Consider the following 23600-nt stretch of genomic DNA (forward strand, 5'->3'; position numbering starts at 1 on the left):
AGAACTGGGTGCTTGAAAAAGATAAAACATATATCCAGGTTACTGGTTGTGGCAACAAGTGACACAGAACTGATACAGACTTTAAGGAAAAGGAGGAAACTATGTTTAAACTATGTCTAATAATAATATATGGTTATTTCAACAGTTGGCTGAGAAAGAGAGAGAGAGAGAGAGAGAGAGAGAGAGAGAGAGAGAGAGAGAGAGAGAGAGAGAGAGAGAGAGAGAGAGAGAGAGAGAGAGAGAGAGAGAGAGAGAGAGAGAGAGAGAGAGAGAGAGAGAGAGAGAGAGAGAGAGAGAGAGAGGAGAGGAGAGGAGAGGAGAGGAGAGGAGAGAGAGAGAGAGAGAGAGAGAGAGAGAGACAGAGAGACAGACAGACAGACAGACAGACAGACAGAGAGGGAGAGACACACACACACAGACAGACGGAGTTAAAGTTTGTTTTGTTTAACAACACCATTAGAGCACATTGACAGAGAGAGAGACAGAGAGAGAGAGAGAACACGTTGCCACCAGACTACTTCTATTGATAAAACAGCAAGGGATCTTTTATATGCACTTTCCCATAGACAGGACAGTACATACCAGACTTTAATGTACCAATCATGGTGTACTGGCTGGGATGGGGGGAAAAACCCACGAGTCCATTGAAGGTAATCGATCCTGTGGATCATCACATCTCGGGTGAGCACTGAGAGATAAAGAATCAAAAGTCAAACTGTAACTACGCTTATATAACAGAATTCTGGTATAAATACCAACTGATTCAGTGATACACTATTAATTAGATGATCAGGTTTCTACATGACGCATATACATTAATCATAAGACACTTGTACTACTTTAATAATCATTATATGTCCAGGCAATGCTTGTGTATAATTTATACATCAACAGGCACCAGAAAATACTTAACATTGTACATGTATAACAGTGTAACATTGTATAACAACTTAAAAGAAGCACCCCAAACACAGCACCAAGTTCTTTCAGTACAAAATACATGAATTTCTTACCCCAGAGGGCACTCATAACCGGGCAAATAAAAATAAAACATTTCTCACTAAGAAATTATCATGCATTGGTGTAATGTACAATATTACTGGACGATTTGACTCTTACAAACCAATGATCTTGTTTGTACTAAATACGATGTCATCACGACTGGGTGAACACACAAACGATGTCACATACATGTAGTTTAAAATGTTATTTTAATACAATTCATTATAGATTTCTTTTACAGAATAAATAGAACTTTTATTTTTTGAAAATTATCTGCAAATGTGAATCAAATACAATGTTATTGCAATATTGATCAGAACAGTTTGTAAAGTGGTAAAAGTACATCATTTCTATATACATGTACATGTATAGATATCGAAAATAAAAGGCTTTTAGAGAAAACAAAAATAGCTGAGGTATTAAACTAGAAAAACCAACATGAATACCAGTTATTATTAAAATTATGTCCCTCATGAAATAATTTTTATTTGTCACTTGCCAAAGCTTCTGACAAGTGAAACTTATTTCACTCTGTACTTAAATTTTATAATAATTTTAACTCCGTTATTATCCTCTATAAAATCAGAAAATATTAATCATTTCCTGAAATTAACTTTACTTGACAGGCCCTACACAGGATTTTTAATGGGGGATGGGGTGGGGGTGCGAATTCCTCATGATGGGACCAACAATGGCAAAAAAAAACACACAAAAAATAAAAAATAAACCAATTTGATAGAAAAGATGCAGACCTTTGGTAATTTTGGTGGGTACACCCCTCATGCATACGGTCCTGCTTAAGTAAAACCTTTAAAGAAATCCACTTTTACATTTGTTCATAAAAAAATATTATGGTACAGTATACATAAATGAGTAAAATCCCAAGTTGGTAAAACTTAAAACATATAATAAAATCCAGTCAACTCCAGATTAAAAATACAAGTACGTGGTAATAAAATCTGCTCTGGTATTAATTAAAACATACAACATTTAATGAAATGTTTGCACCATGTAACAATAAAGCTCTGTCTTTAAACATCATTAGCTAATGTAAATCACAAACATAATAAATTCAATTACTTACTTGTGGTTTTCTTTTTCATAATGGATGTTGTTAAATGACTTGTTATATTACACAAAAGTTTTTAAAAACTTCCGTCTTTCAGTGTTTTAATATGACTAGCAGTGTATTTTTATGTGATCTAGAATAGAGATTTCAGCCAAAATAAAATAGAATAGAGATTTCAGCCAAAATAAAATAGAATAGAGATTTCAGCCAAAATAAAATAGAATAGAGATTTCAGCCAAAATAAAATGGAAAATGGTCTATCACAGGTAGTACATTATCTACTCTAAACACTTAAATATTTCAAATATTCTCAACATTGTAAAAATAAGATTCTATCAAACTGTTACTCAACAATTTCACATTAAATTATTATTGCATTAACTATAATTGCTTGTCTGTTATGGTATGTTATATATATATTATTTATGGTACTATAATTATAATTTAAATTCATTCAGCATAACATAAAAAAAGTACAAATTTATACAGTTTGAAATTACATGGCTTCTAAAGAATTTAGATGTACATAGAGAATCCAGAGTAAAATGTACAAATTGGTAAAACAAAATTACCCCCTCCTCCAACAGTCTGTGCTTTCTATATGTATATGAATATGTATATTCATTTATTTGAAAATTTAATATTAAGAATATTACACTGTGTGAATTTAAGTAGGTCAATCATGTGATACAAGTTTGACAGTAAATGCATCTCAATATACATCACAAAGATGCAAAAAATAATAAAATTATGCTTGCTCTCTGAGTCCTTGAGTAGATGGATGAAAGTAAAACATGTTGGGTAACAACCGACATTAAAAATGTCTTGCTTCATATAAGAAGTCTGCTGCAGCAATCTGCGTAAGTTGTGACAATATTAGTTTGTGTCTATGTAAAAATACTCTATCTTGATGACAAATGACATGGTTATACACATGGCTCGCACTGTCGTTGGCCAATATTAGTGGCTGAAATGTCAAACAGTATTTGGTGAATATATACTGTAAATTACAAAAGAAATTGAAGATTGGTGAATATTTTGATGAATACAAATAAGAATCTTGGGATGACCCTGATACATCAGTAGCATCTTAACGTGAAGGTTTTAACAAATGTTCATCAAGTATATTTGGAAACCAAGGCTTCACATTAAGTATAAAAATCATCAATACTAGATATATGTTTTGGATGGTTTCATATCTTTTGCCGTAAGACTTACAATTATGAAAATAACGATCAGTGATATGAGTTTGAAACTGTCAATGAGTTAAAATGACAAGTTTATAACTGGATGTAGGTTACTACGACAACCACTCGAACTGGCACCAGGTTAGGATGAATAGCCAATCGAATTGGCAATATGTCATGATGACAACCAATCAAACTGATGATAAGTCAGGATGACAACCAATCAAACTGGTTTTAAATTCATTATGACAGCCAATGTATGTTACGATGACAGCCAATCAAACTGACGGTATATTTATGATGGCAACCAATCAAAATTGATGGTAAGTTATGCTAACAACCAATCAAACTAGTGACAAAATATTATGACAGCCAATCAAACTGATGGTATGTTATGATGGCAACCAATCAAAATTGATTGTAAGTTATGCTGACAACCAATCAAACTGCTGACAAAGTATTATGACAGCCAATCAAATTGATGGTATGTTACGATGACAACCAATCAAACTGACGATATATTATGATGGCGACCAAATCAAAATTGATGGCAAATTATACCGACAACCAATCAGACTGGCGGCAAGTCATGATGAGCCGCGTCCTCCATGACAGCCCTGTAATCAGGGGGAGACAAGTCACTGTACCGATAGTCGGGCGGGAACCCTGCTCCCGACACACAATTCCCTGAGTCACTACCCTTGTCCTTCTCGCTGAACAGTGGATCAGTCTCGCCACCACCCATCAACACGTCCACAGCCTTGGGCACCAGGTAGCCGTTGTTCTCCATGGGGGAGGTACCCGGGGCGTAGCTGCTCGAATGGCCGCTGTCGTTATCGTCCTGCTGGTGAACTTCGGCTCGCACCCGGTCCTCGGCTGGCAGCTGGTTTGTCGTGGACCCCGCCCGGGAAGCCGGCGAATTCTTGGTCCCCGTACTCGACTTCTTGTAGAGCGGCTGCATCTCAACGTCGTTGGCTTTCTCCTTGCGCCACATGCGCTGGTTTATGTAGTGGTTCGCATCACCCTGCTCGCTGCCGTCTGACAGACTGACGGTCTCAGGCTCGGCAAGGGTCGGGGACATCGGGGTGTAGTCCGGGGATCCCGACATCTTGAGGTAACCGTCGTTCTGTGTCCCAGACGTAGATGGCTCGGACTGGTCTTCAATCTTCAACTGCTCCTCCATCTTCATGTATGGGGAACTCAGGTCAAGGTAATACTAGAAAACATAGCAACACACAGTGTCAGTTGGTTCAGTATTTTTAGTATTTTAGACAGGTACATGTATGTTCTTTAGTCAGTTACCTAAACACTTCAGTTATTTGAATCATGTAAACATTTAACATTTTGTTACTTAAACATTACATTCTTCAGACAGTTATCTAAACACTTCAGTAAGAAGGCCATATGGGAGACCAGCTATTCTCTATTTATAATAAATGTGTCACCTTCTTTTAATAAAGATTTATTATTATTATTATTATTATTAAAACATTATAATCATTTGAACATTTCACATTTTATTTAAACATGCACATTCTTTAATCAGTTATCTAAACACTTCAGTTATTTAAACATGTATGTTCTTTAGTAAATTATCTTGACACTTCAGTTGTTTACATTTTTTAATTATTAAACATTTCACATTTTTATTATTTACACAGTTTAATTCTTTTAACAAGCTGGTTAGTTAACCTACTTTTATTATTAAACATGTTAATTATTTTGTCAATTATTTATAAAGATATCAGTCATTTAAACATTTTAATTATTTAAGTATTTAATCACTTCAGTAAATTAAATACTTCAAACAAAACAATCAGAATAAATATTAAAATATTACAAATAATTTACTTTTAGTATTATATTATGTAATACAATATATTAGTCACAAAAAAAGAAGGAAAAAAAAAGAAGAAAATATTAAAGACGTAGCTTTTCTCAGAGAAAAACCAAGTAACATGCTCCTGACCACTGAAACCTTAATCCAAAGTTTACTTTTATGTTTACATATCAACGAGTTTACTTCAATGTATTCAACTTTGACTGAAGTAAAAATGGCAGAGTTAAAATCCAGACAGGATGTTGATGATAATGGCTGACGGTGGACATGTACCTGTTTGACGTTTGCTTCCAGGAAGTCACCCAAGATGGTCACCAACTCAGAGAAAGTCGGCCGTTCCTCTGGATCTGCTGCCCAACACTGTCTGATCTGTTTAAATCTGGTCACAAACAAAACACAATCATGACATCATTGTAGGTAAAAACACATTAATTAGTACTTATTAATTAGTACATATGTGTGTATGTGTTTGAATGTTAGAAAGAAAGAAATGTTTTATTTAACGACACACTCAACACATTTTATTTACGGTTATATGGCGTCAGACATATGGTTAAGGACCACACAGATTTGGAGAGGAAACCCGCTGTCGCCACATAGGCTACTCTTTTACGACAGGCAGCAAGGGATCTTTTATTTGCACTTCCCACAGGCAGGATAGCACAAACCATGGCCTTTGTTGAACCAGTTATGGATCACTGGTCGGTGCAAGTGGTTTACACCTACCCATTGAGCCTTGCGGAGCACTCGCCCAGGGTTTGGAGTCGGTATCTGGATTAAAAATCCCATGCCTCGACTGGGATCCGAACCCAGTACCTACCAGCCTGTAGACCGATGGCTAACCACGACGCCACCGAGGCCGGCCGAATGTTAGAGAGTAACTCTAACATTCAAACACATACACACATGTACACACCAGACACAGACACAACACACAAGCAAAACACATACACACACACACCATACTAACACACCACTGTCACACACACATAATACTGAAACACACACACACAAAAACCCACACAACACACACAATAAATACATACAACAAAATGTATTTTTAAAACTGAAAGACAATTTGATTTAAAATGACTTTATAAATGTGATAAAATCTTGTTAAAGATGGCATAATACAAACTGTGAAAAAAAGAATAACACATACTGTTTAAAACAGTTGACAGTAAGAGAAAATTCCAAATGTCTCACGCATTCTAAACAATTTGACAGTAAGGGAAAATTTCAAATGTCTCACGCATTCTAAACAATATCTATCTCCAACCTACATTTCATCTGTCGCATATTCCGGCTTCTCCATACGATAGCCTGACTTGAGCAATCCGATAAACTTCTCATTTATCTCCACTCCAGGGTAAGGATTTCCACCTTAAACATGACAATAACAAAACTTTACTCTCAATGAAAATTTAACAGTCACTACTTGTGTAAAATCGCATAGCATAGCAAAGCAATTTTATACCAAATTTGTTACTGTTATATATCAATAAATTCACAAACAACACAACTTATTTAGTTAAAAATACACATAAACCAATTTCTAACATCCTTTCCATGACTTGTTTTACATAATGGCACCCCATTTAAAGTAATGGTGTCAATTTTTTTAGGTTTATCAAATTATAATGATGTCATTCAATAAGAATAGAGTAAGTCATATAACAGTATAAAATTTATAATTATATAAATATAACTAATCATTGTACAGTTAACAAAACAAATAATTTCTTCAAAAGAAAGAAGAGAATTTTCATAAATTTGAAAGAAAAAACCAACAGGGAATTACAAAATTAACTAACAAAAAATTAATATATTTTTGTCATTAATAAAACTGTTATGAAAAGAGACTACAAAAAACCCCAAACATTTGTAACTCACCAAGTGAAAATAACTCCCATAAGAAGACACCAAATGCCCACCTACAAAGAATAAAGTTATTATTAAAGAACTGAGTGAAAAACAATGGTTTTCTTTGTGTTTACTATTAAATAATTAGGAAGTGATCTTTATCTCTGTTATTAAAGAGTGAAATAGTGAAGTTTATTTGTTAAAGAACAGTACAAGGAAGAACGGTTGGTGTCAAGGAATTAGAACGTTAAATACCATAATATATTAGTGATTTCCCTAGAAATTAGGCTAGGCATGGTAGACCAAACACTTTTGGGGCATTTTCACCATTTTCAGGGCACTTGTTTTTCATTAAATATACACAAAAATTAATTGAAATAAACATTAATGTAATTTATGTCCTTGCTTTAATAAATGAATGGCAAAAGATATAAAATGCATATTTTATTAATTAATAATACCTTTTTTGGTGTTTTATAAAGGCAATTTTAGAATTAATTACTGAAAAAGGCTTGTTTAATCTCAGGGCAGAATGGTGCTGATTAAGGCAAGATGGTGCTAAACTACTGAGGTATGGTGCTGCACCATGCTAAAACAAGCTAGGGAAAACACTATATATGTATATATGTCTATAATTTGGGAATAAAATGTTAGTCAGTGGGTGAGTGGGTTATGTAGTGTTAAAGAAAGACCACAATGTTTATTTAAGGATTGTCTGTTATTTCTTTTACGTTCATCGGGGTATGAACCAAAAAACTCATCCGCAAACTGTGTGAATCGTTCTCACATATGTTTGCGGATGAATTTTGTTTTGCATACCCAGATGAATATAAAAGAAATAACAGACAATACTAATAATTAAATTTGAATCATACAGGCTAATAATAGCACTAAAACTTCATTCTTTATTTTGAATTACTTTTGGTCCATAAACAATAACGCTCAACAAGACAACTTGCCCATATAAAATGACGTCATCAGATATGACATTCCCTGACGACGTAATTTTTTTTACGTTCATCGAGAACTGAACAAAGTCCTGTTGCTACGTCTGAACCAATGGGATGACGTTATGTTGTAATGAACGTAATGGAAATTTAATTATTATTTGACCAAAAGAAAGAGGTGAACTCTCATTTTTTAACAATATTAAGTTGCTATACAAAGTAACAACACGGGAACTGACAGTGTGGTGCCTACAACAGTGATAAGACCAACCGAATACAGGTAGATCACTCACACGTCACTCTTGGTTGTATAAACCCGGTGAGTAAACGACTCCAGTGCCATCCACTTGACAGGAACTGGACCCTGCAACAAGAGGAACTTAACATTAAATATTTATCAGAGAATAAATTAACACAGATACTACTAGTATCACACAGACCTGCATACACAAAAATCAGGTACCGAGTCTCTTGCTCTAACCCATAGCTTGAATACTACTGTGTTGTACGAGTTTCCCTAATTCCTTTATGTTTAGTTTTCTCCTGAAGATGTTAACATTTAAACTTGTGGTTTTAAACAGAGACTTTACTTCTACCATTCCTAAATAACACACAAACATCAGTGCTGTACTAGTAAAAATCACATGTTATATTTAACCTAAAAACACTCATAGATTTACCGCCATTAAATAATATATCTAAATTTATTGTGCATGGTTAATATTGGAATTAATTAATCTATCCAGGCTAGAGATTTTCAAACTGTCAAACTGTCGGCTATGATGTCACAACAACACATGCAATGACGTGATAGCCTACAATGGGTTTATGATATCGTAGCGCTAAGACAGCCTTGAAAACATAGGTCCCAATTAAAAAATTTCTTGATACAGATGATTACACTGACAGACTGACAGATATTCAGACAACACAGACTGGCAGCTGAAGGACTGACCAATAGAGACACACACAAAGACAGACAGACACACACACACACACAAAGAGACAGTCATACAGACCGGTGACCAAAGGACTGACCAATAGAGACAGACACACAGACAGACATACACATACACATACACAAAGAGACAGACATACACACACACAGAGACAGTCACACAGACCGGCGGCCAAAGGAGTGACCAATAGAGACAGACACACAGACAGACATACACATACACAAAGAGACAGACATACACACACACACACACAGATAGTCACACAGACCGGCGGCCAAAGGACTGACCAATAGAGACAGACACACAAGACAGACACATACATACACACACAAAGAGACAGATAGACAGACAGACAGACAGACACACACACACATACACAAAGAGACACACAGACACACACAAAGAGAGAGTCACACAGACCGGCGGCCAAAGGATGGACCAATAGAGACAGACACCCTGACAGACAGAAAGACAGATAGACTTACATCGCCTTTTTTCTTGTACTCTGCATCTTTATAGCAGTCCTTGGACAAGCCGAAGTCGCAGATCTTCACCACGTTGTCCTCCGCCAGCAGCACATTCCTCGCGGCCAGGTCACGATGGATGTACTACAAGGAGAGGGGAAACTTTAACTCACACACTAAATATAGCATATATGCTGCTAGTAATTGATAAACAAATGATGGAAGAGTTAACACTGCCATGAAAGCAAGGAATGAAGTTTAATTAGTGGTAGGGTAAAACACACAGGCTTATCAATCAGTTTCTTTATACAAAACAAACTGATGTAGTACCAAATGCATTTGTGCATATATAAAAATACCCCACCCCCAAATAATGATAATAAGCTGGGTCCCGTTCCACGGACCGATTTTAGCACTAATATCACCTTAAGTGCATACGGTAGCTATGCACTTAAGATGATCTTAGGACTAAGATTGCTTCGTGGACCTAGGCCCAGGTAATTTGTTTCATCTATTTAACCCACCCCAACCTTATTGGCTGCAATTAACTGCCTCGATGATTGATATTGGTGGGATGTAGACCAGTGGTAAAGCGCTCGCTTGATGCGCAGTCAGTTTGGGATCGATCCCCGTCGGTGGGCCCATTGGGCTATTTCTCATTGCAGTCAGTGCACCACGACTGGTATATCAAAGGCCGTGGTATATGCTATCCTGTCTGTGGGATGGTGCATATAATAGATCCCTTGCTACTAATGGAAAAATGTGGTGGAATTTCTCTCTTAGACTATATGTAAAAAATACCAAATGTTTGACATCCAATAGCCGATGATTAATAATCAATGTGCTCTAGTGGTGTCATTAACACAAAACAAACTTTCGATAATTGATATGGAATTTAAAATAACCCAATGGGTTCATGAAGGGGGATCAACCCTTCAACCTATCACATATCATACACATCAAGCAACCAATAAAAAAAAAAAAGTTAAAAAAAAATAATAATGAAAAACCCTGACCTTTTTAGCAGCTAGGTATTCCATGCCTCGCGCCACCTGGAAACCCCAGCAGATGAGATTCTTGGTGGTGAGTGGCGGTCCAATGAGGTCCGCGCTGGTCCCGGGGGTGGCCTTGTTCACATAGTATGGCTTGGCTTTATCCCTCTGGGCTTCCCGCTGTTTCTCGGCCGCTGGGTCCACATAGTCATCCATCGTGTCCTTGAAGTGGTCCTTGTGTTTCAACATGTACTGGCGCAGGTTGCCAAAATGACAGTACTCGACTATCACATACAACTCTCCTGTAAAAACACAAACATTTTATGTTAAAAGTTATAAAACATAGTTTACAATTATAGTTCATCACACGGAATGGGTTTTTTTTTTCAATACTATGAAATTTACTACAAGTTATTTATTTCTGAGTGGATTTTTTGTTATTTCCAAAACACTTTTAATTTTTTTTTAACGTAAACTTAAATTATACTGATGAAAAGAAATAAGGGAACACATGGAATTGTAGACCAAATTTAATTCACTACTAACATAGTAATGTCTGTATTACATACCAAGTTGTAATGTGGGATTGAATGTCTGTAGTGTTGAATGTGCTGCCTATATGTTCCCAGTCAACTTCTGACAATACCAATTGATTTTTGATGCAGTCATTATTTCTTGTTGCTATCTGTGTTATCCTTTATTTCTTTCCATCAGTATATTTACAAAAAACATTTTTGTAGAAGGATGGGATGGAGTATAGATGAAGCTAATACTTGAAAATATAACATTTGACAAAAAAATTTACCCAAACATATGCATTTTTTAAATTTGATTTTTACCAAAAGGAACAATATCAAAACTTCATTTTGTCCTGTTAATACAAATTAAAATATGTCTTATTAAATACTTTATTCAATCGTCATTTATGAAGTTTTTCAAGGCGACACCAATTTCACAGTAACGACAATGATGCAGTGAAGAGAGACTGTCTTAAATTTCTGCATTGGTTTACTGTGTACATACAATGCAGTTAATGTAATACTGGTCATGCTGTCACTTTGAGACAAGCTGGAGAGGGTGGAGTCGGTCAGAAATACACAAGATGGCTGCCTCAGATTAGTAGGAATAATTGTATTTGTTTATAAAACTACAATTACTTATTTTCATTTGTTAAACTGTCGATATGTATTGATGCACCAGGTATTCATCTTTCTAACAGATCAGGCTCATAATTCATGAAATTGTCTCGTTAAGCAAAGTGAATAGTGATGTTATCATACCAAAGCGAATGTTCTTGGTGACGGCACCTAGCAGGTTGACAATGTTGAGATGTTGGCCTATGTGGATGAGAATCATCAATTCTGAGTACAGAGCCATCATTTGTTCCTTGTCTGTACAGTCTGAAACAAAGCAATGATACAGGTAAAATACAATGCCATCATCTGTTCCTTGTCTGTACAGTCTGAAACAAAGCAATGATACAGGTAAAATACAATGCCATCATCTGTTCTTTGTCTGTACAGTCTGAAACAAAGCAATGATACAGATAAACTACAATGCCATTATCTGTTCCTTGTCTGTACAGTCTGAAACAAAGCAATGATACAGATAAACTACAATGCCATCATCTGTTCCTTGTCTGTACAGTCTGAAACAAAGCAATGATACAGATAAACTACAATGCCATCATCTGTTCCTTGTCTGTACAGTCTGAAACAAAGCAATGATACAGATAAACTACAATGCCATCATCTGTTCCTTGTCTGTACAGTCTGAAACAAAGCAATGATACAGGTAAACTACAATGCCATCATCTGTTCCTTGTCTGTACAGTCTGAAACAAAGCAATGATACAGGTAAACTACAATGCCATCATCTGTTCCTTGTCTGTACAGTCTGAAACAAAGCAATGATACAGATAAACTACAAAGCAATAATACAGATAAAATACAATGCCATCATTTGTTCCTTGTCTCTACATTCACAAAATCAATCAGTAACACCGTAACTATACATCACAGTGTAATCAATTTCCAGCATGCTGTTTTTTTATTGGATGCATGGAACTGGTGACCTGGTCATCACCTAGGAGCAGCCAGTTGTATGTCTTGAAATTGTTAACACATGTATGTGTGTAAACAACTGTGTTATAAAAAATAACGCATGGTGTTGTCACCAATGGGTGTGTAAAAAAGAGGATTATGAACTATCACCATTGTGATTATTCTAGTCTAACCACTGAAGTTTGTGTTACTAAGCTAGTTTGGGATCACTACCTTTAACCATTTTGACAGCAACTGTGGTGACATCAACACCATCGACGATACCAATACACTCCGCCCTCATCACTCGGCCAAACGCCCCCTGTCCCAGAATCATTCCTGAAATATCAACATCATCCAATAAATCATTCCATCAAGATATAAGTAATTTTATGTTTCATATAACAAGAAGCAAAATTAATCAATTAAATTATGCATAAATCGATAACACTGTGTGTAATTATTTGAAAAATTAAGACATCACCAATAATGCTAAAATAGCCTTACAAATAAAACCCAAAATATTGTAACTTGCCATGTTAACTCTAGCCATTGCTATCATGAATATTTTATTAATATATATTTACTTGCCATATACAGTATTAACTCTATTTTAAATGCCATATTAGCCCTAAATATTTTAACCATCAAATAAATGTTTCACTTGCCATATTAACCCTAGATATAGTATAATGAGTTGTATACATGCTAGACTACACCAAGATACTGTATTTCACTTGCCATATATTAACTCTATTTTAAATGTCATATTAACCCTAGATATAGTATAATGAGTTGTATACATGCTAGACTACACCAAGATACTGTATTTCACTTGCCATATATTAACTCTATTTTAAATGTCATATTAACCCTAGATATAGTATAATGAGTTGTATACATGCTAGACTACACCAAGATACTGTATTTCACTTGCCATATATTAACTCTATTTTAAATGTCATATTAACCCTAGATATAGTATAATGAGTTGTATACATGCTAGACTACACCAAGATACTGTATTTCACTTGCCATATATTAACTCTATTTTAAATGTCATATTAACCCTAGATATAGTATAATGAGTTGTATACATGCTAGACTACACCAAGATACTGTATTTCACTTGCCATATATTAACTCTATTTTAAATGTCATATTAACCCTAGATATAGTATAATGAGTTGTATACATGCTAGACTACACCAAGATACTGTATTTCACTTGCCATATATTAACTCTATTTTAAATGTCATATTAACCCTAGATATAGTATAATGAGTTGTATACATGCTAGACTACACCAAGATACTGTATTTCACTTGCCATATATTAACTCTATTTTAAATGTCATATTAACCCTAGATATAGTATAATGAGTTGTATACATGCTAGACTACACCAAGATACTGTATTTCACTTGCCATATATTAACTCTATTTTAAATGCCATATTAACCAACCCTAAATAATGTAACTACCAAATGAATGTTTCACTCACCATATTAACCCTACATACAGTAACTACAAAAACATTCTACTTGACAGACAATAACCCTAGAAATTTCGGTCATGAATATTAACCCTAGATATTTTAACTACGAATGTATTTTAAATTTTATACCGACGTTTTATATGACATTATATTACACAGATATCTTGTCTAGACATTATTACCAAGTCTGAGTGTCTTTGGGGAACTCCCACTTGGGGTCATACGAGATGCATGTTATATGACACAGATATCTTGTCTAGAAATTATTACCAAGTCTGAATCTGTCTTTGGGGAACTCCCACTTGGGGTCATACAAGATGCATGTTATATGACACAGATATCTTGTCTAGACATTATTACCAAGTCTGAGTCTGTCTTTGGGGAACTCCCACTTGGGGTCATACAAGATGCATGTTATATGACACAGATATCTTGTCTAGAAATTATTACCAAGTCTGAGTCTGTCTTTGGGGAACTCCCACTTGGGGTCATACAAGATGCATGTTATATGACACAGATATCTTGTCTAGACATTATTACCAAGTCTGAGTCTGTCTTTGGGGAACTCCCACTTGGGGTCATACAAGATGCATGTTATATGACACAGATATCTTGTCTAGACATTATTACCAAGTCTGAGTCTGTCTTTGGGGAACTCCCACTTGGGGTCATACAAGATGCATGTTATATGACACAGATATCTTGTCTAGACATTATTACCAAGTCTGAGTCTGTCTTTGGGGAACTCCCACTTGGGGTCATACAAGATGCATGTTATATGACACAGATATCTTGTCTAGACATTATTACCAAGTCTGAGTCTGTCTTTGGGGAACTCCCACTTGGGGTCGTACGAGATGCACGCTATATCATACAGATATCTTGTCTAGAAATTATTACCAAGTCTGAGTCTGTCTTTGGGGAACTCCCACTTGGGGTCGTACGAGATGCACGTGGTCTGTTCGTCGATGGGCAGGTCGGGGTTGTAGTCTCCCTTGGGCTGCATCAGATACTGCTCCAGCTCCTTGTGCTGAAAACATCACACAGTAACTTAACATTAACACTGGGTTTCTTAGTAAACGTTTGTTTGTTTTGTTTAACGACACCACTAGAGCACATTGCTTTATTAATCATCGGCTACTGGATTGTGGTGCATTGGCTGGAACGAGGTACTGGTTATAGAGACCATTTAAAGAAATATTTTGTACATCATGAATTTCAACTGAAATAAAATTTAGTTTTGTAGTAAATATAACAAAAATGACATATTCATGATGTATTTTACAAATGACAATCAGTACTGATCAAGAGACAGCAATACAAAACTGATATATTCTCCAACAGAAACAAACTTAATATCTTCTCAGAAATGATGTAATGATAGACAAGTAAATAATGGTGATTAAACTATAGTTGCAAAACGTACGTATCCCAGCCTGTAGTTGCGAACTTTAATAATGACAATGATAAGGACGATGATCAGGATAAACAAGATGGCCACGATGATGCCGATGTGTGTTGGGGTCAGTCCGGCAGCCGCTGGTTCATCTGTAATAAAACAAATTGATTAGCAAATTATTTTTCGACATGACAATATATATTGACTTTAGTGACTGTTTAAAGCATATTCTTGACATTGTTTATATTTCAGGAAAATGGAAATACTACACATCGAGCAAAAAAACTAAATTCTTTTGACAGAAAAAAAAATAAAAAAATAAAAATGGAAGCAGGCTTTTATCCTTGGGGCAAGTGGGGATAAAAATCTGGGATTTATTTTATAATGGCCGTACCTCCAACAAGCAGTGTCATGTTTGTACTTTGTACTCTTCCTCCATAATTAATAGCCTCACACACGTAGTTCCCAGCATGCACTATCTGAGCTTCCTCGATGACTAATCTGGAAACAAAAACAAGAAAAAAATCAATCATAACCAAGCTTAATTGGTGTTAAATGTAAAATCAAATGTTAAAACATTCTATGATTACAATGTAAAATTAACATAATTATTCTGTGATTAAAATTTGAAATTAAATTGGCTCTAAATCCAAATTAGTAAAAATATCTCTGGAACACAAGTTACCAGTGTTGGGAATCAGTTGGAAAGAAAGAAAGAAATGTTTTATTTAACGACGCACTCAACACATTTTATTTATGGTTATATGGCATCAGATATATGGTCAAGAACCACACAGATATTGAGAGACGAAACCAATGTCGCCACTTCATGGGCTACTCTTTTCGATTAGCAGCAAAGGATCTTTTATATGCTCAATCCCACAGACAGGGTAGTACATACCAGTCATGGTGCACTGGCTGGAACAAGAAATAGCCCAATGGACCCACTGACGGGGATTGATCCCACATCGACCGCACATCGAGTGAGCACCGTACCACTGGGCTACATCCTCCCCCCACCCCCGAGAATCAGTTGGAATTTCATTATTGATCATCAGTTATAATTGGTTTGCACCAACTGATCAACTTTCGATTATTCAATCAGTTATAATTATATGGATTTAAAAAGGATTTGAATTATTAGGATTATACACCCATTGTTGTGTTACCCAGGACAGACCCTACAAATTGCCAACTATTAAAAATCGTTTTGTTTACGCACAAATAAAAGTGAACATAGACCCCAGCATAATTTACATCAATTCTATCATCTAAACTGCACGAACAATTACAGTTAATATTTTCCGTGAGAATCGATTATAAATATTTATAATCGATCATGAGATGAGTGGAGTCAAAGCTATCAATTTTCAATTATAATCTATCATAGGAACAGCACTCTACCATACTGTAACACATAATGATAAAACATATTATTTGCATTCACTCTGTACTAATGGATATATAGAGAAGTAAAGTTGAGGCCAGTAATTACACATACACATACACACACACACACACATATCTGCACACACACACACACACACACACACAAAAACAGAATTAAAAAAAAATAAAAATTAATTTTTTTTTTTTTTAAAGATTCAACATAAATGTCCAAAGCATGCATGTAATAACAATTAAAGAATTTTTTTTGAAAACATGGAACATCAACAAATGTCAACAAATTTGTAAATTAAATATAAATAAAAAAAAATTGAAAATAAAAGCTATTAATAATAACAGAAACGTAACATGAATGTGTTATTGCAACATAACTTGTAAATGTAAGACACTAGTGTTACTAATCAGTGTTTGAATTTGTCGTAACAATTCACGTCTGTTATCGTCTTTCTTACTTTCTATTTTCCATTTTTCTGCACTGCTATAATGAAAATAATACATAAATGGGATACTGTAAATCCTTTTACCCTTTGCAACCTGCTGAACCTAAATGTACACATACACATGCTAGGTCAAACAAATACATGTTGATTTCATGTTGATTTCTGTAAGTAAATGAAGTAATCAATGTTTAATGACACCCCAGTACTAAAAACATATCAGTGATAAATGAAATAAATATACCACTCATAAATGGCAGACCTATTGATGTTAAAAACATACGTCGAGTGATCGACAGAGAAACTGATGTTAAAAACGTACCATGAGTGTTCGACAGAGAAGCTGATGTTAAAAATATACTGTGAGTGATCGATAGAGAAACTGATGTTAAAAACGTACCATGAGTGTTCGACAGAGAAGCTGACGTTAAAAATATACTGTGATATACTGTGAGTGATCGATAGAGAAATTGATGTTAAAAACGTACCGTGAGTGATCGACAGAGAAACTGATGTTGAGTGTGTTGTTTTCCTGTACGAGGACCGAGTCTTTGTACCAGGATAGAGCTGGGTCCGGGTGACCTCCCACCACACACTCCAGCGACAGTGATGCCAGCTCCGCTACACGAATACGACCCGACGTTTGCTCAGAAATAAATGGTGGAATTATATCTGAAAACAACACAAAGACTTTATGCTCCATCTCGAAGTAAAATCTGCAAGATATTGAACTTTATAGTAAATATGTAAAAGTAGATATTCTATACATCAGTAAATAATTACATTAAAATACATGTAGATATTGACCTTTAAGTATTTATGTTAAAGTAGATAAATAAAAAATGCAAAAAGAAACCTGAAAGTAAATATTTCATGTTTAAATAGATGTACATAAAAATAGATATTACATATGGTATTTAAGTAAATCTGTAAACGAAAAACAGCTTTTCTGAGAAATTTTACAACTATTTGTTTGTAGGATTGCAGAATCACAATGTAATTTTATTATTTGTCCCTTAAGAAGGAAAATTCATTGAAGTCATTATTTAGTTTTTCAGAACATACTCTTAACACAATTATTTCAGATAATATTTTTATACTCATCGCATAATAAAATCATAACTGTTTTATTAATGCTTTTTAACATTAAAGGCCTGTAAATGGTTTGTTACATGCCTATGATGTACTAACTCATAACTGCTTCCTAACCTTGTAGTGAGAGGTCGTACGTGACCACCTCCCATTCACCTAACTCGTCAGTGGCGTTACATGCATAGGAACCAACATCCTCGTTCTTCAAGTTATTAATTATCATCTTCGCCACTAAAGAATACTGCGTCCTAGAATTATAAAAAAAACCCACACAAAAAGCTAACATTAAATAGAAAAATATTATGCAATGTAGATAGGTAACTTTCAGGTTTAAAAAAAAAAATACATTGTATTATTCCATGAATTGCCATATTTATAACAATATGCCTACAAATACATATTCTCCATATAAATAAAGATATTTCTTCAAAATTAATACACATACAAGAATGGTGCTAGGGTTTCTGCAAGAGGGTATGAAGGGTAAAATTACATACACTGAAATCTTGGATTAAGGGATTCTTTTTAATAATTTTTAGAAAGATTATTTTGGAAAAGAACTGCAGTTTAAAATTTGTCAAATGCATGAAATGCAGTGTCCAATTTCAAAACATTTCAAACACATAACTGCTTAATAGAGCCACTTATGATGTGTTTTGTTTTTATTATTATAGTTTGTTTTGTTTAACGACACCACTCGAGCACATTGATTGATTAATCATCGGCTATTGGATGTCAAACACTTGGTAATTTTTGACATAGTCTTAGAGGAAACCCGCTACATTTCTCCATTAATAGCAAAGGATCTTTTCACATTTCCAAATAAATGGTTTGTTTTATTCAAGTACAAGGACTATACTTTTCATTGCTCAAAATTAAACTACACTGAATATTTTCACTTGCCCACTGGACAACCACCAAGGTACATTTTGCTTGTCAGAGCAGATTTTCACTTGTCAGGACAAACGGACAAGTGCTTATTTCGAACACTGTTTTATATACACCATCCCATAAACAGGATAGCACATACCACACCTTTGAAATACCAGATAGCGCAATGGGTCCACTGACTGGAATCGATCCTAGACTGACCGTGCATCAGGCGAGCGCTTAACCACTGGGCTACGTCTCACCACCACAGAAAGGAAGGTAGACAAAATAAAGAAAAAGGTATCAGCTATCATTATAAAGAGAGTTAACCCACAAACCTTTCGAACACGACTTGAATCCTGCTGGCTGCCTGCGTGACGATGTTGCCGATGACGATGGACCGGTTGCCCTGGTCGGTTGTGTTGTATGTGGGAGGCGTGGGCGTGCCCATGGTGGTCTCGTCATCGGTGACGATGACCGAACCAACCGTGGTGTGCCCCGACCCGGTCAGCTGTAACGATTTGTACTTCCACAGACTGGCACGACACTCCAGAATGAGTCGGTCTCCCTTGACAATGTCGTACGCACTGGGCAGGATCCCCAGTCCATTCTTGTAGATTGTCGCATCCAAATCTGGATGGAAAAAAAATGTATCATCAACATCGAGTAATTCAAGGTTCACCATGCAAATGATTTTGTCACAGCTAATTGTCTAAAAATAGAAGTAATGTTTTTAAACAAACAGTAGAAACCTGATACTTTAATTAAAGGCATTGACCCTAGTTTTAACCCGTAAAAATGGACACTAAGTTTGGTTAAGTTACAAACCAGTAACACATTTGTATAACGTTACAAGACAGCGAAACTGTGAAATATCGTTAATTCTAATACATCTGTCATATAAGCCTTTTTCCCATTGGTTAATTTCCGTGATAAATTGGACGGTAGATGTATGCTGTCGTGGGCAACCAGGATTTATTACGAAGTCAAAATTCTGAGAATTTGTCCGATATGCTGTCACTTGGCCTCATGTAGAAATGGATAATTTAAACAATAGAATATTAGCAATGTTTGATTTCAGTGATCATAAAACGGCTCTAATAGTGAAAATATGCCTCAGTGTTTAAAAACTAGGGTCTGTCACTTTAATCAGATTTTGTTTTTTTAATAAAAATGTGTTTAAAAATCTGCAATTGATGAATTGATCTACTAACATTTTCAGTTTTAATTAGATAAGAGAAATTTATGTAAGGCTATTTCACATTATTAGCAAGTCTGTAATCCTCTGTCATAGTTTTTAAGGTTAAACCAGGAACAAAATAAAAATATTGTTAGCAATTTACAAAATTTTGTTTCCAAAATATGCAGTTAAATTCAACTTGTATTGGCCAAACATAACTCAATTTAAAAAAAAAATTTAAAAAAAAAGGATTTTTTTTTTTTTTAGTAAATATCATAACAACTGAATTTGCTTTTCGGCAAATGTATTGAAATTCAACTTCACTCAAATATTTTATTTTCATTCACATATTTCTACATGATAAACTCTATATGCAATATAAAAAATGCAATCCTTAATTTGTATAAATAAGTACAAACTGATCACAATAAATGGCAGCTCGTCATAGTCTGCGTCGTATGGATTTGTTGTAATAACTTCACTGAAATATTTAATTTTTGCATATTTCTACATGATATACTCCATAAGCAATATAAAATATATCATCCTCAATTGGTATAAACATGTACAAACTGATCACAATAAATGGCAACTCGTCATAATCAGTGTCATATGAACTTGTTGCCGTGCAATTTGTAATTCATTTTCATTCACATATTTCTACATGACATACTTTATATGCAATTTAAAAATAAGTTCATCCTCAAAATACAAACCGATCACAATAAATGGCAGCTCGTCATAATCGGTTCCGTATGGGTTCGTTGCCGTACAGTTGTAAGTTCCGGATGTGGTGGCGGTGACAGTGAGTTCACTCTTGAACGTCTTCTCCGTGTGAGTGATGTTCTGCCAGCAGTCGGTGCTACAGTTGACGGAGGAGAACGGCTTGAACAGCCAGGACAGGGTGGAGGCGGGCCAGCCCCCAGCAGAACAAGTCAGACTGTACATCTTGTCGACCTCGAAGAACTGATAGAAGGGGTACGCCATCACAGTTACTGTTGGACTGCCTACAAGAAAAAGAAAAAAAAAAAATATATGACAATGTATTTGTTTAATTACAGGGAGCGGACGTAGCCCAGTGGTAAAGCATTCACTTGATGCACGGTCAGTTTGGGATCGATTCCCGTTGGTGGGCCCATTGAGCTACTTCTTGTTCCAGCCAGTGCATTACGGTTGGTATATCAAAGGCCGTGGTATGTGTTATCATGTCTGTGTGATGGTGCATATAAAAGATCCCTTGCGACTGATGGGAAAAATGTAGCGGGTTTTCTCTCTTAAGACTATATGTCAAAATTATCAAATGTTTGACATCCAACAGCCAATGATTAATAAATTAATGTGCTCTAGTGGTGTTGTTAAACAAAACAAACCTTGTTTAACAACAGGGGCAGGAATTGGCTCAGCTGAGAGAGCAGTTGTCTGAAGTATATGGGTCGTAGATTTGAACCTCCTCAGTGGACTTATTGGGGGGAGGAGTTTCCACCTACCAATCAATGTCCCATGACTGATATATTAAAGGTTGTGGTATGTGCAGACCTGTCTCTGGAAGAAATTGCATATAAACAATTCCTTGCTACTAATGGAAAAATGTTTTGGCAGATTTACCAAATATTTGGCATCCAAGGACACCCAATAGCCGATATGTATTTTTGTGCTGGGGTGTCGTTAAACAAACATTCATTCATTCCAAAACCCAATGATTAGTAAATCAATATGCTCTAACAGTGTCACTAAACAAAATGAAACTTTTAACTCATCACGTTTGTTTAACAATATCGTCAGCACTGTAACTATTTGGTGTCTAACCTATGATGTTGTTATTTTAACACTTGATCTAGATAGGGATACAAAAACCACACTGCAACCGGAGGCTACTCCCTCTCTCACCATTAATCTTTGTTGTGGACAGACAGCCTAAATCGCTGAATACTTGAACCTTAATTAGAAAATAAGCAAAATAAATCAAGTTAAAACTGCATAAACATACCCATAACTTGAAGTTCGATGGAGACAGAGGAGTTCATATCTCTGGTGTAGGCCTTAACCGTGTAGTTTCCACTGTGATAGGTCTTCGGCAGAATTATGTTGAGAGCCACGTCATGCTCCACCTGCCTGGGAGGAATTACAACAAAAACACAATCTTTAGATTTAGTGCAGCAGACATGCATGAATTTTACAGAAACTTCAACAATAAAATAGTAACACAATAACCAATGATTGGTTTTAAAAAAATGGAAAAAAGAAAGAGAACAGGACAAATACAGAAAGAAAGAAAAAAGAAAGGAAGAATGAACAGTGTAAAGAAAATATATATTTATAACATAAACATCATTTTTCAAATTAATAAACATCTTCATAGAAAGCCATTTTAAAGTGACAGACCCTAGTTTTTAAACACTACAACATATTTTTCACTATTAAAGCCCCGTTTTTAATAATATAAATTAGAAATACTTACATTTTATTATTTAGAATATTAATGTTCGTATACCTGAAGTTGTTCTGGTCATCCAGGTTTTAGCAACTCCAAAAATGATTTTTCACAATTCTAAAAATGCATGTTTGTCTGAGAAGTAATGGTTATCGAAACAAGCTCTAGTTTTTTGCAAACGATATTTCCATGTTTAAACATCACAGATTTTATCTTCTCTCTGTTATAACCTTATCCAAATGTGTGTTGCACGTTTGTAGATTAACTAAACTTAGTGTCCATTTTCACTGAAGGAAACTAGGTTCTGTGTCTTTAACTTATTTCGTACTCACTCAAAAACGTAATCGGGGCCTGGTGTTAGCTTCTCATCTCGAAAATACCACTCTATAGTTGGAGTTGGAAAAGCGTTCATGGACACCCTGAGGAAGGCGAGGTTTTGTCCTTCAATAGCAACCACTGTTGGGGATGATGGATTCAGATGTACAAAAGTCTTTGCTAGAACAGATAAATAAACACGTACCAGGATTTGACGAAATTCACAGACTTAAAACGGGAGTGTAAGCTAAGGTAAACAAATGCCCTAGAAGTTCTGCCTTTAAAGGGACATTCCTGAGTTTGCTACATTGTAAGATGTTTTCGACTAATAAAATATTTCTACGATTAAACTTGCATATTAAATACATTTTCTTGTTTAGAATATCAGTGTCTGTATATTCAATGTGTTTCTGGTCGTCTTAATATTTGTAAGAAGCCCAAACTGGATTTTGTCTTCAAATAATTTCATACGTACGAAAAAATATATTTTAGGAAGTAAAATGAAATTTAATCTAGTACAAATATTAGAACGATCAGAAACATGTTTAATATACAGCCACTAATATTTTATGCAGAAAAATGTAATTACAATCGTTAAAAAGGCTTT

The 23600-nt window shown here is 35.1% G+C and overlaps 1 protein-coding gene across 1 annotated transcript in view; it reads right to left on the reverse strand.

The window, feature by feature from the left end:
* Positions 1 to 381: 381 nt before the first annotated feature.
* LOC121376104 (vascular endothelial growth factor receptor kdr-like) overlaps positions 382 to 23600 on the reverse strand; it is a 69872-nt gene continuing 46653 nt past the window's right edge. The window contains exons 7-24 of the mRNA XM_041503898.1: positions 23011 to 23173; positions 22235 to 22359; positions 20964 to 21254; positions 19406 to 19700; positions 18315 to 18445; positions 17594 to 17777; positions 15656 to 15762; positions 15289 to 15410; positions 14763 to 14892; positions 12600 to 12704; positions 11604 to 11723; positions 10348 to 10625; positions 9353 to 9475; positions 8202 to 8272; positions 6992 to 7032; positions 6382 to 6481; positions 5372 to 5477; positions 382 to 4474 (exon numbers count right to left, since the gene is read on the reverse strand). Of these exons, the coding sequence (XP_041359832.1) occupies positions 3830 to 4474; positions 5372 to 5477; positions 6382 to 6481; positions 6992 to 7032; positions 8202 to 8272; positions 9353 to 9475; positions 10348 to 10625; positions 11604 to 11723; positions 12600 to 12704; positions 14763 to 14892; positions 15289 to 15410; positions 15656 to 15762; positions 17594 to 17777; positions 18315 to 18445; positions 19406 to 19700; positions 20964 to 21254; positions 22235 to 22359; positions 23011 to 23173 (3137 nt within the window). The 3' untranslated portion in view covers positions 382 to 3829. The remainder of the gene's footprint in view (positions 4475 to 5371; positions 5478 to 6381; positions 6482 to 6991; positions 7033 to 8201; positions 8273 to 9352; positions 9476 to 10347; positions 10626 to 11603; positions 11724 to 12599; positions 12705 to 14762; positions 14893 to 15288; positions 15411 to 15655; positions 15763 to 17593; positions 17778 to 18314; positions 18446 to 19405; positions 19701 to 20963; positions 21255 to 22234; positions 22360 to 23010; positions 23174 to 23600) is intronic.

This window comes from Gigantopelta aegis, chromosome 6, assembly GCF_016097555.1.
Source record: "Gigantopelta aegis isolate Gae_Host chromosome 6, Gae_host_genome, whole genome shotgun sequence".
Taxonomy (NCBI): Eukaryota; Metazoa; Mollusca; class Gastropoda; order Neomphalida; family Peltospiridae; genus Gigantopelta; species Gigantopelta aegis.